Source organism: Schistocerca americana, chromosome 2 (assembly GCF_021461395.2).
Source record: "Schistocerca americana isolate TAMUIC-IGC-003095 chromosome 2, iqSchAmer2.1, whole genome shotgun sequence".
NCBI classification, from domain to species: domain Eukaryota; kingdom Metazoa; phylum Arthropoda; class Insecta; order Orthoptera; family Acrididae; genus Schistocerca; species Schistocerca americana.
Genome location: NC_060120.1, coordinates 509924570 through 509941711, shown reverse-complemented (window position 1 = coordinate 509941711; position 17142 = coordinate 509924570). Strand labels below are relative to the sequence as shown.

The following is a 17142-nucleotide window of genomic DNA, read 5'->3' as shown; positions in this document are numbered from 1 at the left end:
TGTATTATTCTTCGACTGGTTTCAGAAAAGTTTCTTTTCAGATATGCATTGCAACTCACAACTCGATAGGGAACAATAGTAACAATGTTTCTGTCTTTCTCGATTTCTTTTACAGTTCAAGAATAGGCGGCGTTGTCTGCTTCACATTAGCCATTCAAGCATATGAAGAACAATACTAAGGCCATACTAATGATAGATCGAATTTTTAATTCCTAGGGTGCTACTTCACAGTTATGACGATTAAATATCTAAGCCTAACGTTCCAAAGCGATATGTCGTCGAATCAGCGTGTAAGGACTATAGTGGGGTAAACGAATGGTCGACTTAGAAATTTCGGGAGAATGTTAGGGAAGTGAACCTCATCTGTAAAGGAGAGCATCTATAGACCACTAATGCGACTCATTCTTGAGTGCTGCTCGAGTGTTTGGAGTATCCTTCAGTTCGGATTAGAGGAAGACATCGAAGTAATTCAGAGGCGTGATGCTAGATTTTATGTTACGGAAATGCTCTACGAACACAAATGGGAATCTCTGGACAGAAGCCCATGATTGTTTTTGCAAAACACTATTGAGAACTTGAGATGCAGCATTTGCTACTGACTGACTGCCGGCAACGCACATGTCGCGTAAGGGTCATGAAGGTAAGCGAGATACTCCTATGGAGGCTTATAGATGGTTGCTTTTCCTCGCTCTATTTGCGAGCGGAACATGAAAGGAAATGATTAGTGGTGGTACAAGGAACCATCCACCACGCAACAGATGGTGACTCGCGGAGTATGGGTCTAGATTCAGAGGTAAGAGAACAAGCCGTTGTACATTAAGTAGCAATTAGCAACTTTCATTTGGTCTTTCATTCTTAGCACTGTATTTGAAGGAATTTTATGTAACATGCTACTGATCGGCCTATAAAATCAGTTTAGGTATTCGCTTCAGTAGTATAAAACCCAATTTTAGTTGCAAAAGAGGCAACTGTTTACGAAATACCAAGTTCGTACTGCTGACTACATCTCGAGACGTTGAAACAGAGTAATTTCTCCTGGTGCGGTCACAGGATGATAATGTAATGCGTCGTATGTCTTCTGCCTCACGTCTGGCAGGTTTCCGATACTAAATGCGTTCAAACCACTGCTCTATAACATTGTACTAAATTTCAACAAACTCTAATCCAAACAAGCAGAGCTTCATCTTCCCGGGCGAGAAAGAAACTATCAACGACGCAGCGAAACACTCATAACTTTCCTACAATATTTTAAGCTGTTGATGAAATATTACGTGTGACACATTATAAAGATGTATCATTTCCGCTAGTTAAAAATAATATGACTGAATGTATGCGATAGTCGATGGAAACATGTTACAGCAAACTTGGGTCCGCAGACAAGTCGTTTGCGCGATAATTGCCAATTTATAGTTACGAACCACCACTGACTTCGGTATGAAATATCGCCCTAGTGAGTTAGCACTAACATGCTTGAAATGTTAACTTTTCGATCACGTACCCATTGTAACTGGGCTCAATTTCAGCCAACAGCTCATGGTTGGGAACGTGGTGCATGCGTGATGGGTTATCTCGTGCTGATGTAAGACTTAGTTTTCGGTGTTGATTATAATACATCCCATAGAGATAGAGAGAGAGAGAGAGAGAGAGAGAGAGAGAGTGTAATGGTACAGAGCAGCGGTAGTGTAACGTCGTAGGCCAAAATATAGACATCATCCAGAACTTAATTTATAGAAAATGTTTACAAATTGCAAGAGGTGGAGATGGATATGAGTGAGGCTAGATCAGTGGTCCTCAAACTGCCATCTGAATCAAGTATACGTTTGAGACGCGGTTCCCACCTATTTTTATAACAATATGCATCTAGCAACTAACAGCTGGATTCCAAAACGTCCACTAACGTTACGAGCTTCTTAAGACTGCAGTTTTCGTGCTCAGTAGTAAACAAAAAATACTTAAAGATAACATAATATTTTAAGAAGGATTTAATTTTAATTGACGTTGAAGAATTCGGCTGTGAGCTAAGTAAATTTGGCCGCGTACCTCAGAGCTAGAAGGCCATGCGGAGCGGTCATTCGCCTTTAGAGGATGTGGGGGGTGAATGTTTTATGGTTTGTCTTCTAGTATTGGCAACCCACAGGCTTGCGCGAGTCATACCGGTCAGCTGATATGATATAAATTTCAAACGGAATTAGCACGGGCTCCTGAATGCGCATTACAGAGAGAGTCATTTTTAAATACGCTGTATATCTGTAACAAGGAATGTGAAGTTAGATTAAGGCCATTGTAATACAACGCAGAGAGTAGGCGATATATGACATTCGAAATATTCAGTAAATATCTGCAGCTGTAAGTCATGTTCCACAATCCATTAAATGTAAGTAGAAGCCGGCCGGGGTGGCCGAGCGGTTCTAGGCGCTTCAGTCTGGAACCGCGCGACCGCTACGGTCGCAGGTTCGAATCCTGGCTCGGGCATGGACGTGTGTGATGTCCCTATATTAGTTAGGTTTAAGTAATTCTAGGTTCTAGGGGACTGATGACCTCAGGTGTTAACTCCCATAGTGCTCAGAGCCATTTGAACCACTTTTTGTAAGTAGAAATACAGTTATTAATCAGATAATCATTCGCCCACACAGACATCACAAATCACTTCGTCAGGCAAATTATCGTTTGCTTGTTATTGCTATTTTACTGGGTTTTCGTAACATAGTTATTTAAGTAGGTTAACAATTAATAATAAGATCGGTTCACATGCGGTCCAGAGTGCTGCCCGACTACATCAGTATACCAGAATGAAGTTTTCACTCTGCAGCGGAGTGTATGCTGATGTGGAACTTCCTGGCAGATTAAAACTGTGTGCCAGATCGAGACTAGAACTCGGGACCTTTGCTTTTCACGGGCAAGTGCTCTACCAGTTTTATATCAGTATTGGCCCCTGAGCACAAACGTTTGACGACCACTCCGCTAGATAAAAGCAAAATTATGTTGCTAGTATTCATTTAAACCAAGCAAGGAGAAAACTTGTCTTGATAGAAGATAACATCATTTTAAAATTAAAAAAGCTCCACGATTTTTTGGATCACTTTCAAATAGTCATCAATTTTCGTTCAGATACTCTACAAAAAACGTTTCATGCTTCTAATGACCTAATGAACGTGTCGTTCAGAGAACGTCTATAAGTTTTGAGGAGCATAACCGCAAATCTCCTTGCCTCTTAGGGGTTGAATCGACTGAGAACACTTGTGTACACTTAATAGTGTTGAAACTGATGGGCAGCGCCATACATCACGAGTCATGTTTTCCAACACGCATGGTACTGTCGGCTGAAAAATGGTCTCGGAACAGATATCGCGAATGCTGCAGTACCTATCCCATCCCATTTCCGGTCTCCAAACAAAGTGAGACATTCTTAATCACCATGAGAAGCTAAAACCGGAAGTTACTATTGATAATAGCAATGTTTGTATAGGTCTTGAATGAGACAAGAATTGGTGTTTTGTATACATTCTATCGTACTTCGATCATTGTTATATTCAAGTTATTAACAAGCGTACGCTTAGTAATTAATTTACCACATTACCACATAAAACCCCTGTCTTCACACGTTAAGTGAAGCGAACATTTCTGAAAGTTCTCAGTCACAAGCGACGACACTCGACGTATCGTAAATAGGGCCAGCGAGTGGCATCACGTTAGCATAGTACATCTCAAACTACCCAGAAGCAAAAAACGATTATGTACCGAATCAAAACACCCTTAGAAGTTTTAATGATATTGTCAGTTCAACCAATTTATTTAACTAGTAACTGTAAATGTGTTACAGATCCGAACACTTTCTAGATACAGTCGAAAAGGACAGATTGGGATTTTCCACTGTTTCAGGAAACTTGACACCAAATGCCTAATCGTTTTGTTTTTTATTTCCAACCCTCAAACCCTGTCGCACACATGCCAGAAGATTAACTTGTATCTATTCACTCTATACGTCTTATCCCAACATAACTTTAGTCATCTGCAACTGCTTAACGACGAAATTTCATTTGTAGTCCCACCGATCCTTCTATATTTAACAGAAAAAGCCTTATTCTCTCCATTTCAGAGCTCCACTCTTCTCACACCTTTCTTAACATCACACAGGTTCTGGGTCCACTTCCACAAATAAAGAAACCCTACGTCATCCATCCATCACCTCCGACAGTCGCAGAACACACCAACAATGCAAAACACCACTGAAGTTTAAACTGAAGAGTCAAAGAAACTGGTACACGTGCCTAATATCGTGCAGGGCCCCCGCGAACACGCAGAAGTGCCGCAGTACGACCTGGTATGGACTAGACTAATGCCTGAAGTAGCGCTAGAGGGAACTGAATCCATGAATCCTACAGGGCTATGCATAAATCCGTAAAAATACGAGGGGATGGAGACCTCTGTTGAACAGCACGTTGCAAGGGATCCCAGGTAAGCTCAATACGGTTCATGTCTGGCGAATTTGGTGGCCAGTGGAAGTGTTTAAACTCAGAAGAGTGTTCCTGGAGCCACTCTGTAGCAGTTCTGGACGTGTGGGATGCCGCAATGTACTTCTGCAGTTGCCCAAGTTGTCGGAATGCACAGTGGACATGAATGGATGCAGGTGATCAGTCAGGATGCATACGTACGTATCACCTGTCAAAGTGTATCTAGACGTATCTGGGGCCCCATATCACTCCTACTGCACACGCCCCACACCATTACAGAGCATTCACCACCTTGAGCAGTCCCCAGCTGACATCCAGGGCCCATGGATTCATGAGGTGGTGTCCATACCAGTACACGTCCATCCGTTGGATACAATTTGAAACCAGATTTGTCCAACCAGACAACATGTCTCCAGCCATCAATAGCCCAATGTCGGTGTTGACGGGCCCAGGTGATGTCTAAAACTTCGTGTCGTGCAGGCATCAACGTTACAAGGGTAGACCTTCGGCCCCGAAAACCCATATCGATGATGTTTCGTTGAATAGTTCGCACGCTGACACTTGTGGATGCCCCGGCACTGAAATCTACAGCAATTTGTGGAAGAGTTGCACTTCTGTCACGTTGAAGAATTCTTTCCAATTGTCGTTGGTCCCGTTGTTGCAGGATCGGAGATATGATGTTTTATCGGATTTATGATATTCACGGTACACATCTGAAATAGTCACACTGGAAAATCCCCACTTCATCGCTACCTCGGAGATGCTGTGTCCCATCGCTCGTGCACCTGCTATTACAACACGTTCAAACTCATTTAAATCTTGATGACTTGGCATTATAGCAGCAGTAACCGATTTAAAAACTGTGCCAGACACTTATTGTATTACATAGGCGCCGCCAACGGCAGCACGGTATCTACCTTTCCACATATATCTGTATTTGAATACGCATGCCTATACCAATTTCTTCGCCGCTTCAGTGTGCCTCTTTCTGTATAGTTTTCGAGAAAATTCTTCTATCTCAATACCATCTCAAAGTGAGTTGTGGCTATTTCCCTTTATGAAACACATGCAATATATTTCGTATATATCAGAAATTGCTCCGGGTGAATTGCGGATTTTGCTGACCCCTACACCAAAAGGTTTTGTAATGGGAATGGACAAGGAACAGTAAAGGAATAACGATCACCCCTAATAGACAAAGTACATTTTAAAATAAAGATAGATACTGATGTACGTTCGTTATCATTCCGTACTAACAGCGCAGAAAAGCAGTGTTTTGCATTTAATTCAGCTTCTCAGATTTACAAGCATATTTTAATACAAAAATGGCTCTGAGCACTATGGGACTTAACATCTGAGGTCGTCAGTCCCCTAGAACTTAGAACTACTTAAACCTAACTAACCTAAGGACATACACACATCCATGCCCGAGGCAGGATTCGAACCTGCGACCGTAGCGGTCGCGCGGCTCCAGACCGAAGCGCCTAGATCCACTCGGCCACACCGGCCGGCCATTTTTTAATTAATTAACAGTTTTAAAAATTACGCCCATCGTTTATTTTCATACAAATAGCAGCCCACATCTACGCGAAATTGCTCGTCACTAATTTACGCAGCATAAGAGTTATCTTGCTCCATGGTTCGGTCCTAATAAATACATACACTCCTGGAAATGGAAAAAAGAACACATTGACACCGGTGTGTCAGACCCACCATACTTGCTCCGGACACTGCGAGAGGGCTGTACAAGCAATGATCACACGCACGGCACAGCGGACACACCAGGAACCGCGGTGTTGGCCGTCGAATGGCGCCAGCTGCGCAGCATTTGTGCACCGCCGCCGTCAGTGTCAGCCAGTTTGCCGTGGCATACGGAGCTCCATCGCAGTCTTTAACACTGGTAGCATGCCGCGACAGCGTGGACGTGAACCGTATGTGCAGTTGACGGACTTTGAGCGAGGGCGTATAGTGGGCATGCGGGAGGCCGGGTGGACGTACCGCCGAATTGCTCAACACGTGGGGCGTGAGGTCTCCACAGTACATCGATGTTGTCGCCAGTGGTCGGCGGAAGGTGCACGTGCCCGTCGACCTGGGACCGGACCGCAGCGACGCACGGATGCACGCCAAGACCGTAGGATCCTACGCAGTGCCGTAGGGGACCGCACCGCCACCTCCCAGCAAATTAGGGACACTGTTGCTCCTGGGGTATCGGCGAGGACCATTCGCAACCGTCTCCATGAAGCTGGGCTACGGTCCCGCACACCGTTAGGCCGTCTTCCGCTCACGCCCCAACATCGTGCAGCCCGCCTCCAGTGGTGTCGCGACAGGCGTGAATGGAGGGACGAATGGAGACGTGTCGTCTTCAGCGATGAGAGTCGCTTCTGCCTTGGTGCCAATGATGGTCGTATGCGTGTTTGGCGCCGTGTAGGTGAGCGCCACAATCAGGACTGCATACGACCGAGGCACACAGGGCCAACACCCGGCATCATGGTGTGGGGAGCGATCTCCTACACTGGCCGTACACCACTGGTGATCGTCGAGGGGACACTGAATAGTGCACGGTACATCCAAACCGTCATCGAACCCATCGTTCTACCATTCCTAGACCGGCAAGGGAACTTGCTGTTCCAACAGGACAATGCACGTCCGCATGTATCCCGTGCCACCCAACGTGCTCTAGAAGGTGTAAGTCAACTACCCTGGCCAGCAAGATCTCCGGATCTGTCCCCCATTGAGCATGTTTGGGACTGGATGAAGCGTCGTCTCACGCGGTCTGCACGTCCAGCACGAACGCTGGTCCAACTGAGGCGCCAGGTGGAAATGGCATGGCAAGCCGTTCCACAGGACTACATCCAGCATCTCTACGATCGTCTCCATGGGAGAATAGCAGCCTGCATTGCTGCGAAAGGTGGATATACACTGTACTAGTGCCGACATTGTGCATGCTCTGTTGCCTGTGTCTATGTGCCTGTGGTTCTGTCAGTGTGATCATGTGATGTATCTGACCCCAGGAATGTGTCAATAAAGTTTCCCCTTCCTGGGACAATGAATTCACGGTGTTCTTATTTCAATTTCCAGGAGTGTATATATGCATGAAGTAATCAACAGTAGTTCAAAGCGCTAATGCCGTTATACGAAAGTAAGAGTATTTCGTAATGTATAAGTAAAGTTAGCCGCACTGACCTTTCAAATTGCGATTTAACGTTTCTGGTAATTCCTGCGGTAGCTTTGTGTTCCAAGAGAGCAAATGGTATCTAAGAGTTGTCGCTATCTTTCATAGTCGTCTTCCGTACAGCCTCCACTTCCAGACCGTTAATCAAAATTATCCAAGTTGGTTGCCTTAATGCAAAAATCCTTTGGCCTCTCTGACGTGAGACGACTTACGATTAATCCGCCTGTTCCCCGGAAGGAGCCTTCATTAATCACTTTCCTAATTGTTCTCTTCTTTGTGTCATCGCTTGTACTTTAACACCCAGTCAAAACTTAAACATTTTTGCGAACTAAGAACCTCGTAAACGTAATAGTTGATAGGTGATGTTTTCGTAATTTCTTTTTATAACTTCTTTCCTTTGATATTTTAGTTCGTTTTAATTGATAAAATGATATTACTATTGAATTACAAAGACGGCAGATCAACTGCCACGAATATCTTCCCACAACGTCTCCTATTTTTACAAACCTGTACCCCTTACATATATAAACAGCGTGAGTTCATGAATGATGTAGTTAAGTGAAAGCTATAGTGTGACTTCGGATAGCAGTAGTGGTTTCAGTTAAACCTGTGTTAAACCAAATAACTACCATGCTGTTAGCGACGAACGGCTGCTTATCACAGGTCGTTTGCGAACTGCTGAGTACCAAGAACACTACTCAGCATACTTGTTTGGTGGTTTATGTATCATAAGCCTTATGTAACTTTCTACGTTTAAAGCACATGGCAACAGAAATAACGAAAGACGCCAGCGGGAATATGACAAAGGCGTTTTCCACAGTGCTATGCTTAAGTTTCGAAACACTTACAGAAAATTTACTTGTGCGGTAAATAGTCGTGTGCCGTTGTTTTCGCCGGCCGGTGTGGCCGAAAGGTTGTAGGCGCTACAGTCTGGAACCGCGCCACCGCTACGGTCGCAGGTTCGAATCCTGCCGTAGGCATGGAGGTGTGTGATGCCCTTAGGTTAGTTAATTTTAAGTAGTTCTAAGTTCTAGGGGACTGATGACCTCAGATGTTAAGTTCCATAGTCCTCAGAGCCATTTGAATTTGAACCTAGTCAGGAGGAGACTCGCTCTGCTGTCAGCCTGAAATGCCGGTTCTCTAAATTTTCTCAATAGTGCTCCTAGGAAAGAACGTTGCCTTCCATTTGAGCCACTATTTTGCCGTTGTTTTCGGGAGCCTCTGGTTGTACGTACGAACACTGATGGGCATTACCTAGCTTTATAACACTTCCTCATAATGTCCCGATACAGCTTACATCACTAATCCCTTCCCTTTCGTTTCCTTTCTCTCCCCTCCACCTTCAATTTACATCTACTGAAAAGAGTAAATGCTCCACAAGATTTCGGGATTGCAGCCGGATCTCATCGACTTCTTTCCACGATATTTCGGCTGACAACATTACAGCCATCTTCAGGCGAGTGTTTGACACTGGAGATGGCTATTGTCTTTTTTTTTTTTTCTTTATTGATTTTCAATTCCCCCCCGAAGGGGGCGGGCTGGCAGCAGCTTACTACGCTGCTCTACAGCCTACAAAGATTGCAACTTTTTTTTTTTTTTACTTTATTGTTATTTTAACACCTGAACAATCAGGTAGGCTGGCAGCGGCATGTTACGCCGCCCTTCATCCATAGGGTTGACAATCACAGTACAAGAATGGAGAGTGAAAAAGAACATAGTGATGGGCAAAAAATAGTGGTCACAGTCACACAAAAAACACGGAGCCGTTCACACTCTACGAGAAAGACACTGAAAACACGTTGACACGGCGCACATAACACTGATGAATCCGATGGCACAAGTGAACGGAGAAGCGTGACGGCGGACACTAAAAACACTAAACGACGTCACACACACGAGACACAGATGGCGATGATCTCCGGCGCGCGAAAGTCCACGTAGCGTGTGCGAGTCTGGGGACCTGCCAAGAGGGGATGAAGGGTGAGGGCGGGTGGAGAGGGTGGAGAGGGGAGAACAGAGATGCCAATGGCCGACGAGAGGGGAGGAGGAGTAGAAGGACAGGGGAGGGGAGGCCCGGCGGAGAAGTGGGGAGAAAGGGGGGGAGGGATGGAGGGTGCCCAAAGGAACAGATACAGGAGGAGGGAGGGAGGATCAAAGTTGGTAGGAGGGGTACATGGAGGGGAGGAGGACATCATCAGGGAGGGGGAGCTGGCGGAAGCCACCTTGGGAGAGGGTAAGGAGGGTGGAGAGATGGAGACCGGGTGGGACGTGGGAATACAGGCGCGGCAGTGGGTGGGGGTGGGAGAGGATCGGGGAGACAAGCGGGTGAGGAGGATCGAGTTTGCGGGAGGTGTACAGGATCCGTATCCTTTCAAGGAAAAGGAGGAGGTGGGGGAAGGGGATGAGATCGTACAGTATCCGCATGGGGGAGGGGAGACGGATGCGATAGGCCAGGCGGAGAGCATGACGTTCAAGGATTTGGAAGGATTTATAAAAGGTAGGGGGGGCAGAGATCCAAGCCGGATGGGCATAACAAAGGATAGGGCGGATGAGGGACTTATACGTGTGGAGGATGGTGGAGGGTCCAGACCCCACGTACGGCCCGAGAGGAGGTTGAGGAGACTGAGTCGGGAACGTGTCTTGGCTTGGATTGTCCGGAGGTGGGGAGTCCAGGAGAGGCGACAGTTGAGGGTGACGCCAAGGTACTTAAGGGTGGGAGTGAGAGTGATAGGATGGCCGTAGATGGTGAGATAGAAATCAAGGAGGCAGAAGGAAGGGGTGGTTTTGCCTACAATGATCGCCTGGGTTTTGGAGGGATTGACCTTGAGCAACCACTGGTTGCACCAAGCGGTGAACCAGTCAAGATGGGATTGGAGAAGGTGTTGGGAGCGCTGTAGGGTGGGGGCAAGGGCAAGGAAGGCGGTGTCATCGGCAAACTGGAGAAGGTGGACGGGGGCTGACGGCGGCGGCATGTCCGCCGTGTACAAAAGGTACAGAAGAGGGGAGAGGACGGAGCCTTGGGGCACACTGGCAGAGGGGAAAAAGGTGTAGGAATCTGTGTTATGGATGGTGACATAGGAAGGACGGCGGGAGAGAAAGGAGCCGATCAGACGGACGTAGTTGATGGGAAGGGCGAAGGTTTGGAGCTTGAAGAGGAGACCGGAATGCCATACGCGGTCATAGGCACGTTCGAGGTCCAGGGAGAGGAAGATTGCGGAGCGACGGGAATTAAGCTGTTCGGAAAGGAGATGAGTGAGGTGAAGGAGAAGGTCGTCGGAAGAGAAGGACGGCCAAAAGCCACACTGGGCGGTGCTGGCGGAGATGCTGGTGGATGCATCGTGTGAGGATAGATTCCAGGACCTAGCTGAAGACCGAGGTAAGGCTGATGGGACGGTAGGAGGAGATGGCGGACAGCGGTTTGCCAGGTTTAAGGAACATGAGGATACAGGAGGTTTTCCACAGGTCGGGGTAATAACCGGTGGACAGGACTACATTGTAGAGCCTGGCCAGGATGGAGAGAAAAGAGACACGAGCTTCACGAAGGTGACGGTAGGTGACACGATGGTGACCAGGAGCGGTGTTGCGTTTTGTGCGGAGTGTAGCAATGAGATCCTGTGTAGTGATAGGGGTATTGAGTTCCATGTGTGCAATGTGGTCCAAGTACTGGAAACCAGGAGCGAGAGGAGGGACAGAGGTGTCAGTTCGATTGCGGATATCCGGGAAGAGGGAGTAATCAAACTGGGGATCATCGGGGATGGAAAACACATCGGATAGGTAGGAGGCAAAGTGATTGGCCTTACTAAGGGCGTCAGGGAAGGGATGATCATCATGGAGAAGAGGATAATAAGGGGAGGGCTTAGTTCCGGTAAGGTGACGGAAGGCTGACCAGAACTTGGATGAGTTGATAGGTAGAGTAGTATTTAAACGGGTGCATGTCTGTCGCTATTCCCGGCGTTTCTTAGCCGCGAGCAAATTACGAATGTGTCGCTGGAGTTGCCGGTGGCGTCGTAGTGTGTCCGGGTCATGCGTGTGGAGGAAGGCACGGTAGAGACGGCGGGATTCACGGAGGAGGTGGACAGCCTGTGGGGGTAAGGTAGGACGGTGGGGGTGGATGGCAGTAGGGACATGGGTCTCCACGGCCTCAGACAAGGTCTGCTGGAGAAAGGAGGCAGCATGGGTGACATCATCGGGGTGGTGGTAGGTGAAAGGGTGGCTATCGACCTGGGTGGAGAGGGTATCCCAGTAGGCATTCCAGTCGGCACGGGAATAGTCATGGACGTACTTAGGGGGAGGGTCATTACGAGGGTTGGGTCAGGGGCGACGTCCGTCTCAAATGGTGAGGAGGACAGGGAGATGGTCACTACCAATAGGCTCCAGGACATCCACCGTGGTGTGACCAAGGAGGTTGAGGGAGGAGAGAGTAACATCGGGAGTGGAGTTGGATTCAGGACGGGTGTGCTGGGGGATGGGGACGAGGTCGCCCTGAAGGGTGGAGAGGAACCGATGCCACCGCCGTAACTGGGCAGCGGAACGACTATGGATGTTGAGGTCGGTGGCGATCACATAGGAGGAGAAGGTACGGTCGACGTGGGAGAGGAAGTCGAAGGGAATAGGAGCGTTGGGGCGGACATATATGGTGGCGCAGGTAACGGTAAGGCCGGGGAAGATGAGACTAAGGATCGGTGTTCGGTGGGGTCGGGAAGGAGAGGTTGGAGCCGAACGGGGATCTGGCGGTGGTGACCAATGGCAACTCCGCCACGCGCATTTGGGAGGGGATTATCGGAGCAGTGGAGGAGATAGGGCGAAGTGTGGATGGTGTGGTGGGGTTGGAGGATGGTTTCATTAAGGAGGAAGGCATCCACGCGGTGGGTGGCAAGGGTGTGCAGGTAGAGGTTCTTGTTGGCGGGTAGGGAGCAGATGTTGTTGAAAAGGATACGTTGCTGTCGCGCCATGACAGGGATTTAGACGAGGGTGTCAAGCCGGGAGAAGGTGAAATGGGCCTGGTTGTTGGAGTAGGTGGCGTACGTTTTGAGGTGGAAAATGGAACGGGCGGCGAGGGATACCTGTTGGAGGGTGTGGGGGCGCTGAAAGGGATGGACATTCTGGAGGATGATGGTGAGGAACCGGATGATGTCCTCAGCGGTGGGGGGGGGGGGGGACGAAGGGAATTTCCAGGAGAGGTGGGGGCGTCCAGAGGATGGACAGGGACGGTGAATTCAGGAGTGGTCGGAGTGGGTCGGGCTTTACACTTTAGGGAGTAGGTGGGATGGGGAAGATTGCAGGTATTACAGGAAGGAGGGGATTGGAGGTTAGGGCACTGCCTGAGGAAGTGCGCTTGCCTACAATGTGGGCAGGTTGGGGCCTCGCGGCACGTAGCTGTGGGGTGCGTGTTATAGTGCAGACACCTCTGGCAGCGCAGGGATTGAGGAGGGGAACGGGAGGGGTCGACCCTGTAACGCTGGTTGAAGAGGAGGGCATCCTCCTTCAGGAGACGATCAATGGAAGGGGCGTCCTCGGAGAAAACCCGCATAAGGCGGGTGGGGCCGGCCGAGTTGAAAATGCGGCGGACCGCCTGCACCTCCAGCGTGGAAAGATTGCTACTGCAAGTCGCTCTATTTATACGTAAAAGTGCCGCAAGACGCGCATGCGCAAGTTACCATAGCATGCGCGCCACCTGTCGATTCCAAGGCCCTCTACAATATTACTGCATCTATGGAGCGCAAACGATTGCGTGAAACAAGTTAAACATGCACGCAAACGTGTCCAAAACAATAAAATGCAAAATTTCAATATTAAAATTACTTGTCGCTGGACATGTCAGAAGCCATAAAAAGTTTTCTTTTGGTTGATATTAAAGAAATCCATCTGCATCCATAGATCCAGTAACATTGTAGAGGGCCTTGGAATCGACAGGTGGCGCGCATGCTACGGTAACTTGCGCATGCGCGTCTTGCGACACTTTTACGTATAAAGAGAGCGACTTGCAGTAGTAATCTCCAGTGTCAAACACTCGCCTGAAGATGGCTGTAAGGTTGTCAGCCAAAATACCGTGGAAAGAAGTCGATGAGATCCGGCTGCAATCCTGAAATGTTTTGGAATATTTGATACGTCGGGAAAACTTCAAGAGTCACAGAGTTAATGCTACTTGCTCGCCGTTGGTAATACCCACTGTCGATAACTTTTGGCATTAATGAAACTTGGTTGTCTGATGGCACTGGTTATGGGCGTTCATTCTTGCGCGCGCGCGCGCTTGTGTGTGTGTGTGTGTGTGTGCGTGTGTGTGTGTGTGTGTGTGTGTGTGTGTGCATATATATATAAGTGTGTTACCTCTTCCGGCTGCGTTTCTGTGAGTTGTTTGAATAAACACACGACCAGTCTTGTAGCCATATCAAGTCACGAGAGATATATCAATCAATTATCTAACTTCCGTATTTGATTAAAAACACAGGGGCGTAACGCAGACGTTTGTTATACTGCAAATGGTTCCGGTTGGCCGATCTCGCTTCGAGTAACTTATTTCCAAATTTGCTCGAACAGTCCACGGGTAAACTGTCTGTTCATAGTGTCCAACGGGCACAATTTTCGGCGATCAGACATGTTGCCATCGTCAGGTGCGCTGACGAACTGAGCTGCTGAGGGCGGGAGGCCGATTTAAATCCCCTCCCCCCGCGGGCCGCTCTCTTCGGCGTCCGCGCCCGCGCGCCCACGTCTTCGCGACCGCCGGCGCGCGGTTGCGGGCGGCCTAGTTAGCGGCCCACGGCGGGGAGGGTATTTAAATCGGCCGCCCGCCCTCAGCAGCTCAGTTCGTCAGCGCACCTGACGATGGCGACATGTCTGATCGCCGAAATATTGTGCCCGAGCCACCTGGTGAGAAGAGCATTGTACGCAAAAACCTTGTAGATCCAAAAAACTTATTCCTACCATCTCTACACATAAAGTTAGGCCTAATGAAACAGTTTGTAAAGGCTTTGCCTAAAGACTGACCATGTTTCAGGTATCTGTCCCAAACGTTTCCACACCTTTCAGAAGATAAACTAATAGAAGGCATCTTTGTCCAACCTGACATTAGAAAATCGATGTTTGATGTTAACTTTGAATCCACAATGACCTCAAATGTGAAAGAAGCATGGGTATCATTCAAGCAACCGACAGTATACCCGTGGACTGTTCGAGCAGCAAATACGCCGGGAGAAACTGAAGAATCTATTTCCAAATTGATCGTTAACTATTCACCCTGCCGTTGTGGCTTCCAAATATTAAAATGCTTGATGAGGGAAGAGGGTTACTACTCGAATTTTACCGACGTGGAGCTACGAAAACTAACAATCTACAATTTGTGGAATTAAGACAGCTCGACTCAACTCACCCTGAGAGAGGGCACTCCCCAGAAGGAGTGCTTGCCGATGGCGGGCACGCGGGAGCGCGTGATGTGCAGCTCCTCGAGGCGCTGGAAGTGCTGGAAGATGGGCCCGATGGTAAGCGTGTTGGGCTGGTTCGGCGGCGCCGAGATGCGCAGCACCTCGACGCGCGGCGGGTCCATGTCGGCGGTAGGCACCGGCCCGTCCATGCCGCCCCGCAGGCACGACACCTCGCGGCGGCCGCGCGCGTCCAGCGAGCACTCGCACGCCTCGGGGCACACAGACCACGCGCCGCGGCCCGCCGCCGGCGCCGGCGCCGCCGCCACGGCCGCGCACCACAACACCCACGCAGCCAGCAGCTGCATCTGCAACACACGCCGAACCGCCGCAAAATAAACACACATCTCAACGCTTCATTACTAGACACTCGTATTATTTACGACTGTGTACGGTACCAATTCGCGGTTTGCGCTAATCTCGTACAGTCAGTATTGTACAGGGTGATCAAAAAGTCTGTATAAGTTTGAAAACTTAATAAACCACGGAATAATGTAGATAGATAGGTAGAAACTGACACACATACTTGGAATGACATGAGGTTTGATTAGAACAAAAACAAAAAAAACTGCACAAAATGTCCGACAGATGGCGCTGGACAGCAAAACGCCAGTAACTGTTACCGTGACGGGTAAGAGGTACGCCGATATATTACAGAATCGCATCATCCCCAGCCTGGCTGATAAACACCTGCTGGAACGTACGATGTTTATGCAGAATGGCGCTCCACCCCATATTGCTAGACGCGTGAAAGATCTCTTCCGCGCGTCGTTTGGTGATGATCGTGTCCTCAGCCGCCACTTTCGTCATGCTTGGAATCCCAGGTTCCCAGACCTCAGTCAGTGCGATTATTGACTATGGGGTTACCTGAACTCGCAAGTGTATCGTGATCGACCGACATCTCTAGGGATGCTGAAAGACAACATCCGACACCAATGCCTCACCATAACTCCGGACATGCTTTACAGTGCTCTTCCCAACATTATTCCTCGGCTACAGCTATTGTTGAGGAATGATGGTGGACATATTGAGCATTTACTGTAAAGAACATCATCTTTCCTTTGTATTACTTTGTTACGCTAATTATTGTTATTCTGCTCAGATGAAGCGCCATCTGTCGGACATTTTTGAACTTTTGTATTTCTTTGGTTTTAATAAAAACCCTATGTCATTCCAAGCAAGTCTGTCAATTTGTGCCTCTTTATCTACATTATTCCGTGGTTTATTCAGTTTTCAAATTTACACTGACTTTTTGGCATAGTCAATAAGAGCTAGAGCGTGGATGTGTCTACGTGGTCGTATAACGATTAGGTAAGCGGAACTGCGGTTTGGTGATAAAAAGCTGGTGCTCAGCAAGGAGACCTAGAAATAGCAGCCCATTTGCATTGCAGTTTCCCACACCTTGATCGCCCATGATGATACTCTTCCGCCGGCCGCGGTGGTCTCGCGGTTAAGGCGCTCAGTCCGGAACCGCGCGACTGCTACGGTCGCAGGTTCGAATCCTGCTTCGGGCATGGATGTGTGTGCTGTCCTTAGGTTAGTTAGGTTTAAGTAGTTCTAAGTTCTAGGGGACTGATAACCACAGAAGTTAAGTCCCATAGTGCTCAGAGCCATTTGAACCATTTTTTTGATACTCTTCCAACTGTAGCACTGAAGTCGACCAGTAATAAGGGTTTCTCTTGACGAGGACTTTGCTGAGTTGATGGTAGAACTGATTCTCTGTATCCTCCTCACAGCTTATAGTATAAGCGTAGGCAGAGACGACGGTGACAAAGCTATCTCCAGCGAGGGGAATTCGGGGAGTCATAATTCTTTCATTGACAGTAATAGGGCTAAACGATGTTATTTCACTATTTTGTGTTAAATCCATATCCTACGTGACGGGTGCGTGGTTCTCTTTCACCACCTCCTTTCGAGAGGTTGATATATCCTGACGTCCCTCACCGGTGTATCATTCGCCTTATAGTCTGGTTTCACATCAGGCAGCCGCATCTATACCTAATCTAGCTAGATGAGAGCTGTTTTTCTTTTTGGTCTATTACCATTTAGGTCCAGAAGAGTTCTGACATTCCGTATTCCAGTAGTCATAGTCACATAGTTCTTT

The 17142-nt window shown here is 48.2% G+C and overlaps 1 protein-coding gene across 1 annotated transcript in view; it reads right to left on the bottom strand.

The window, feature by feature from the left end:
- LOC124594136 (leucine-rich repeat-containing protein 15-like) overlaps positions 1–17142 on the bottom strand; it is a 107751-nt gene that overhangs the window by 77708 nt on the left and 12901 nt on the right. Inside the window, exon 2 of the mRNA XM_047132493.1 lies at positions 14990–15346. Within this exon, the coding sequence (XP_046988449.1) occupies positions 14990–15346 (357 nt within the window). The remainder of the gene's footprint in view (positions 1–14989; positions 15347–17142) is intronic.